General features: G+C 33.1%; 1 protein-coding gene across 1 annotated transcript; it reads right to left on the reverse strand.

The window, feature by feature from the left end:
* Positions 1–2,455: 2,455 nt before the first annotated feature.
* Positions 2,456–6,302, reverse strand: LOC113757088 (protein MAINTENANCE OF PSII UNDER HIGH LIGHT 1-like). Its single transcript, XM_027300493.1, has 3 exons — positions 5,924–6,302; positions 4,954–5,088; positions 2,456–2,990 (listed from the first exon to the last, which is right to left on the reverse strand). Exons 1-3 carry the CDS (start codon positions 6,098–6,100, stop codon positions 2,625–2,627), a joined length of 678 nt encoding a protein of 225 aa, XP_027156294.1. The 5' UTR covers positions 6,101–6,302; the 3' UTR covers positions 2,456–2,624.
* Positions 6,303–8,346: the final 2,044 nt, after the last annotated feature.

Below are 8,346 nucleotides of genomic sequence, written 5' to 3' on the forward strand. Positions count from 1 at the left end.
TCTTTTATTTAATTTTGACTTCTAAACTTTGGAAAAATTATATTTTTAGCCCCAAAAGGTTTATCAATTTTTGCAATTTAGTCCCTAATGGATTTTGACTCTCTTTATTATGATTGTTTTTTTTCTTAAATAGCTAATTATGTTACTTTTGAGTATATGTAACTTGAAATTTTTAGATGTTCTTAAATTCCTTTATGTTTGACATGTTTAAGGTGAATTTAGTATTTTTATCATTATTATTGTTTTTCAATTAAATTGGTGCCATGATTCTTTTGTTCATTTTGAGCATAAATAGGGTAATTCGACTCCATTTAGTCACCACTTCAAAAGGGAGGTACACCTATTATTATTATTTCAATGTCAATTGCGTGCTCTTATGTGCTCCTACGTGTTCCTATGTTTTATATATTTTTATATGCTTTATTTATTTGGTTTAAATATTCATCCAAATTTTCTTATATTTATTTAGTTAGTTTTTATAATTATTTGAGAGGCATTTAAATACCTCAAAAATGTAATAGATAGGATAATTAGATTTGTTTTATTATATTTTCCCTTTTTAGAATTATAGTTAGGTCCCCTGTTGTAATAGATAGGGCATATAGGATTTTCTTTATATCCCCATTTTAGATTGTAGTTAGATTCCCCACTGTAATAGATAAGTTTTTGCATGTTTATGTGGCTTATGTGTTATGTGATTTATCCGCTTTTCTTAGTATTTTTACATTTAGATATTATGCTTACGTGTTACGTGCTACGTGCTCTTATGTGTTTATTTGTTTTAATTTATGCCTTGTTTATCTTACTATGTATTAAGAATGCATGACGTCATTACATTAGTCCAACGCTAGTTGTGGTTTCTCCCTCCGTTTATTTGCTAGTCCAACGTTAATAAGGATGTTTAGAAATAGGCTAATCCAACGCTAGACCCTTAGATCGTCCGTGCGATAGATTTATTTTTGTGTGATGTTCATTACATTTTCATGCATATTTTCATTTTTAGGATCTTTTCTCATTTGCATGATATTCCCTATTATATTATCCCCTATCCTCTATCTGTGTTAATCATATCATTTAGAATTGCATCTCATTTAAGAAATTGTAGAATAAGTTAGTTCATTTGCTTGTTCATATTAGGAGAATTATTCTTTGAACATGGATATGGGTGATTATAATTCTTTATTTTAAATACCTCATCGATCCCTGTATAAGAAAATTATGTCACGAATTTTTGTCTCCCGTACCCATTATATTGCATTCTTATTCTTTGCCCACTTATATCTAGATATATAATTTAAGTTTCTTTTCTTTTCTTTGAATTTCATTCATGCTTGCTCGTGACCCCTTGAAAGAATTATTTTGACCTTCGCAATCAATGCGATTGGTATCAATTAAACCCTTGAATGAATATTTTATCTCTTTCGATATTTTATAAATTTAGATTTGCATCCATGTAGGAAACATCCAAATGTGATAAAATTAAGGGTTAGATTAGGAAAATTTTGACTAAACCTCGCAACTAGTTTAGATTAGATTGAAAAGGTGCCTTAGGTTTGAGTTAATCGAACCTTTGCCTTCCATTTCTTCAACCGTGACTCCCGAACCCATTTTCTCTTATTTTTCAAAGACCTGGAGTTGTCGAAAAGGGTTTTATTTTATTTTATTTTTGTCAAAAATATTTTTGGTGTGATTTGGTACACCCAAATTCAATACCAAGTGGCGACTCTTCTTTTTCTTAAAAACCCTTTTAGACTAAATTTTGAACCCAAACTGTTGCATTTTTTAAAGTCCCATTTTAGGTCCTTTTTCACATATTCTTTTCATTTATTTTAAATAAAATCATATCTTTTATAAATACTTATTTTCATCACGAAAAATGGGGCGCGACAAATTGTGATATTGTAAAATAGGAATATTCAGGAGTCCATTTTATACTTCTGTCTTTTTCCAATCTTAAGTGGTGTATTACTGTTTTCTGGTGTTTATATTAGGTAAAATTAGCACGTTTAAGTAGGATTACCATATTATAGGTAACAATGTTGATTTTTGTTTTTTACATTTCAAAACTTTTCAATTTTTAGTGATATATTTAAGTTAGTTTCCATTGAGAATATTTAAAAGTATTTACTATGAATAAAGGACTAGCATTCTTATGAGGGATTAGTCTTGTTCCTACAAAAAAAACAGCTTTAAGAGGGCAGATTCGCGATGATTAAAATGTAGTTCAAGTGTCAAATATTTGAAAAAAGAAGGCTAATTAAAGAAAGCATATAAATTCAAAGGATAGTAATAATTATTAGTTTGTACATTTATATGATAGTTGGGTGTGAATTAGGTGTGATTACTATGTACGTTGGCATCTGTTAGAAAAACACTTCAATTTTAGCTATGTTCATTTGTCCCATAAAATTTCAAGTGTGAGGAAAATGAACTCAAAAGATGGAGAGAACCAATATAATCATAAATGCTTGATGAAAACTATACCTTTTCTCCATCAGTAGCATGAAAATTTAACTACATGCTTCTCTTGAAAAAAGAATTTGTTTAATGTTACAGGAAACTACATATTCGTAAAGTATACAAGTAAAAATTTGGCTTGACTTTCATATTCTAGAAAATCAAGCCTAAGAGATGTTGGAACTTGATATGGAAGTGTCCTGCAGAGATTCCGATAGAACCCGAACTTGGGGAACTTCAATGTTGGAGCTTTCTGATTGCAACGAAGTGGATGTTACTGTCACGAGGGGAGCCGCAGCTTCCATGATTTCGGTTGGCTTAAACTTGTTGATATAGTAACTAAGTGATGGTCCAGAGTATTCCACTGTCTGGATTGGAGGAGGGTTCTTGCCAACTTGAAGGAGTATTGCGGATGCAGCAGCAATGGAGATCAAAGCAAGGCCACCTGCAACTAGGATAGTATTTTCTGATCCATCAGCAGAGGAACCTGCAGTTCCTGAACTAATTGCACTTTCTGCCACATAAACTGCAGGCTGTGAAAATTAGTAGACTTTAGGTCAAAAAGGCCAAGTAGAAAAAAGCCATCCACATTATCTGAAAGGGCTTAAGAGTACCAAAGTAAATAAATAAAATAAATGAATAAAAAGGGGTCTGTGTAGAAGATTGAAATTGCTAAGGGAATTACAAAATGCATGCATAGTGGATGGGAGAAGTGTCATTATACAATGCATTTGTCAATGACCTCTCTCAAGCTTGTGATTTGAGCTACCAGCAAGGATCTGAAATAAAGAATGACTATTCCACCTCATGAAAGTGAACCAGCACCAAAGGTATATGGGAAAAGACGGGTATATTTGTTAATCCAGAAAGGTAGGGATAAACTCTATTGAACTAATGTCAATTGAAATACCTTTTACTTGGTAGCATAGATATTATCAAGAATATAACTGAATGAATGTATGTGAAGTCCTAAAAAGCACCTTATAAGATGAAGCAAATGAGTCAACAAACATCGTGTTGAAGTTCACCAGGTAATGTAGTTGCTTAAATTGTGTTTCCTACTTTTATCAACTACAAATTCTTAACATTTCTCATCTTTAACTACATTGATCTTAACATTTCTCATCTTTAATTACAATGAACTAGAGTTTAGTCTCAGAGGATCAAAACCATAACAACTCTTTGCCTTGGAAAAGATTTTCAGAGAATATTAAGTACTGAAGTTCTGATAAAAACATACAAATCCTCTATTACTTCGGATAACAATCCATAACTCACTTTTACAGTGTACAGCTTCTTCTATATGCAAAATTCATGTTTGCAGTGGCAAGGACTGTACAACACACATGCTTTAGAGATCGAATATAAGTTGTTTTCAGATAAACATCAGAGTATAGAACAAAGAATTGTTAATACCAAAGGAAATTGTGTCCATTTCAGCTCCTGAGGCTATATGCCTTAGACATGCTTGACATCCTACAGCTTTTGCAGCTTGGTCATCACAAGGAACGGACTAAAGCTACTTAAGCAAGCTGACACATGATTTTACATCTTCACTTAAAATATTGCAGATCACAAATAGTGTTATCAGAAAACAAAAGGACCAGGGTATTTGTAATAGCATAGTCAAAAAATGTCCAGAGCATGGATGCTGTACAGTATGGTGCCAAAATGTTGTCTTACGATGTCATGCATTGATTGGACTGAAACCTATGAATCTCAAAAAGAACTATAAGTTACTCAGACTAAATAAAAACATCCCGGGTCAATGTAATCCATTGAGAACTAACACCACTTTTACTCAACAGCAAACATCTTGTAGCAGAATAGACACACATATATGCAGACATCAATTAAAAAGCAGAATCACTTTATAAGCTCCTATCTAGGGTCACAAAAGAAATCCAAGTCAATACATCCTTCCATCATCTGTGCTGGTAGCACAGAAGAATATAGTGATATAAGCTTCAGAGATCTCTTGAAGAATATAGTTCTTACTAGGTCATTATGACATCATATCCTGCCCACAGCTTTCATACACGGAATCAGCTTATCTTTGCACCATCAAATTTCAGTTTGAAAAGAAACCATGAAAGGAATGAAAATATACTTGATTAGCTCTTAAAGTTTTTTCAAAAACCTGGTATTCTACTTAGTCAGTTATTATCATCATAATCCTATTGTACTTAACTTCTTCTATCCAGCTGTTTTTATCCAAAGAAAAGAAATCTATCTCATGAGACTAAACTTCGATGATCAAATGAAACTGCAGTCTCACAACAATACCGATTCTGTAACACACACAAGCTCTCTCACTAACTAATCCTATAAAGAAGGAAAAGAGAATTTGAATGTTTATCCGATCCTTCGTCTGTATTACTAAATGCTAACATATTAGCAGCTGTATCTTCGGCTTCTAAAATCCATATTACAAAAGATTATGCTGTCAATCAGAGAGAATAGCATGTTCTGTGCAATTTTGAAGTTACTTATTACCTCAACAGAGTATATATTTTTCTGGCCAGCAGTATCCTTCTCCACATATCCAGTCCATCCCTGAGTACGAGGTGGAAATGTACCAACCACTTTAGTTTTTTCACCTGCTAACCACTCCACACTGACCTTCCCAACCTGTTTCACAATAACCAAACAGTAGAAATTCTCATCTTAAGCATAAGAAACATTTTTAACTTTAATTAACTTCACACAGAATCAGGGTGTCAGTTCCTATATCTTTCACAGAATGTTCCTCCATCCTACTGTCAGTGTTCCCCCCGTCAGTTTTTGGTCAAAGGAACTTTTTGTAACCAATAAATTATGGTATTGATTAATTTAGCATTGCTGAAATATGTTTGCACAGTATAAGAGTTCTCATTGAGACACACTACATACAAATTTAAATTTCTAAAAAATGTTTAAGATAAAGTAAAATTAAGGCTCAGAAATAGGCAAGTGTGTGCGAAATCCAGGAAGGCGACAAAGTAAACAGAATGGAAGAGAGTATGATTATGTACTATTAGAGGATGAAACCATGTATCACCTAAATGTAACGATTTTCTACCCACAATTTGTTCATAAACATGCAGTATAATAGACTACTAGTACAATATAGCAATCCTGAAGCTAAATATGATTAAGCAGCTTAATCTATTTCTTTTACCCAAGAAGATAATGTCATTTTCTAAGTACAAAACCCTGGCCATGCTTTAACCTTTGTCCAAATAATACCATATATCGCACTCCCAAATTCATATCTATGGCTCTCCCATGTCAATAAATCAACAGATAAACAAATAAATTAAACCAATTACCACCTTGTACCTTGAAAACCCCAGTTTTTAACAGGGAACAAATAACGAAATCAGTTGTTTTTTTTTTTGCTGAAATCAAGACAAACAACAAAGGAGAATTCCATAACTGAATCAGGAACAAAACCCAGCCAAAAAAAAACAAAAGTAGAATTCACCTCCTTATCCGGGGCACATTCTTCAGTGTTGCACTCAGAATCATCAGAAGCTCTGATTTTCAGAAAATTAATTTGCCTCTTCTTCTGCCCCTTATCGTAGCTGTTGAAGAACAATCTGCCGCTTGATGGGGTTGTGATAGTGCGGCTGTTTGCCGATAAGGCAGCTGTGGCAGCCATTGATTGTTATACACACCTGACAATTACAATCAGAATACTGTCAGTATTCAGTTCTCTCGCAGCCGCAACTAAAAGCAGTGGTGCTATGATTTTCTCGCCTTAGTTTCTGTGATTTTTTGCAGTGTATATATATATATATGTATGTTGGAGAAGCAGAGTAGCCAATGGTGAAGATACAGAGAGAGACAATGAGGGGCGGACATTTGATGGCTTTGTTTTATGACTGCGTTTTGGTTTGTTGTTGACTCGAATGGCCTTTGGGTTGGTTACGTTACCAGACCTGCCGGTTGCAAACGAGTCGAGTCGAGTCGAGTTTTAGTCTAATCGAATCGAATCTTGACTTAATTTTAGTGAACTCGAACTCGACAAGCCGACAATTTAAAACTCGAGCTCGAATTCGAAAAAAATAAAAAATAATTATTTTATTTTTAAAAAAATAAATAAAATAATATTTTTTTTCTTAATAAATAATAAAATATTAATGATATATATATAATTTTACTATTAAAATAAAAATATATATATACTTAAAATTAAAAAAATAAAAAAAAAATATACTTAAAATTAAAAAATAAAAAATGTGTGTATATATATGTATACTCGAGCTCGCGACGAGCTTAATATCTTGAACTCGAGTTCGAGTTCGATTTCGACTCAAGCCAGCTTGACTTGAGTCGCTCGCGAGCTGTTCGATTCGTTTGTAACCCTAACCAGGCCAGATCTTTTTATCTCACGGGTGATATTGGATAGGCAGCGTAAACAACAACCATTTTTTCTTTTAACCGTTTTTTTAGTGCAAGTGAAATGTTTTAAATTCAAAATCAATTACTTACATTTCCTTTCTCATATAATACAACTTATCTCTCTCTCTCTCTCTCTCTCTCTCTCTCTCTCTCTTCTCTCTCTCTCAGTGTAAACAACAGCTTTATAATAAAGTTAGCTGCAAGTGAATTTTTTTTAATGAAAATATAAAGAAAAACTATACGGGTAACACATGAAATATGAATCACACCCTATAACTCGAGCAATATCAGATGTAACTACACGAGACAATTCACAATGAAAATCAATCAATCTCTAGTGTGGCTACTAGAAATTCGAACTGCTCACGAACACTCATAAGTACCTTGGTCAACTATTCACCTCGAACTCGATTTTGACCGAGTTCGAGTTGAACTCGAGTCGCATGTTTATAACTTTGAGTCAAGCGAGAGTTCTAAAGAAGTAACTCAAGTGCTCGATGAGTTTATTCAAGTAATTAGGTTTGTTAATATAAATAAGTTATTTATATCAATTAGTATTTTCTCTCAATTAAGTTAGTATATCAATTAGTCAATTAGTATCAATTAATGATTAACATCAATTAGGGATTTACATTGTATAAACTAGTTAGATTCATTGTATCAGGTGTTTACATTCACTTTGTACAAGAGCATTGCCTTGTAAATAAACATAAGAAATACATTTCATTTTCCCAAATATCAATTTCTCTAGAGCACTACTGATTGATTCCTGGAAAAGGATCTAGAATAATTTTGTTCATAAATTTTTCTTTTCTCAAAACTTTAGGAATGTTCCTTCCTAATCGTTCATCTCAAGTCCCTTTTATTTTTTCCACTGTTAGTAGCCAACCATCTAATGGCTTAGTGATCCGTTAGTTTTTGCTCCAAACATTACAACTCTGCTTTGGATCTCTCCTAGCCCAGCTCTTCTTGTCGCTTTAGTTCGCGACTTGTTTATCCCTTTGTTGTTGCACTTCGTGTCTTTGGCCCACATCCGCTTTGCTGATTCATGTACAACTTCGACTTCCAGCCACAACCTACTCCAAACCTATGTGTGCTGACATATGCTACTGCATCTGCTATCATAGTTCAATCAGATTTGGTTTATTTCATCTGGTTCAATCAGGTTTTCATTTCTTTGTCTAGTTCAACTACTGTTACTTTGATATTTTTTTCATAATTTAGACTGGTTCCTATGATTTTTGGACCTTCTGAATCCAATTTTGGCATCAATTTTCTCTATTTTTTTGGCCTCTATAGTACTATACTATTATTTGTTCATCACCTTGAGTATATTTTTAGTTGTTCGTTATCTCCTATGGTGCAAGCTAAAGTTTCTTATTCTATTCACATTGTTCTTGAAGGCACTAGCTCTTCTCATTCTAAAATTTTCTTTGTTGATATAAACTTTCCTATTCATGAAAAATCTTATGACAAAGTCAATATGCGTTTTGAAGAATGGGA

The sequence above is a fragment of the Coffea eugenioides genome, unplaced genomic scaffold (assembly GCF_003713205.1).
Source record: "Coffea eugenioides isolate CCC68of unplaced genomic scaffold, Ceug_1.0 ScVebR1_2711;HRSCAF=3790, whole genome shotgun sequence".
Classification (NCBI taxonomy): Eukaryota; Viridiplantae; Streptophyta; class Magnoliopsida; order Gentianales; family Rubiaceae; genus Coffea; species Coffea eugenioides.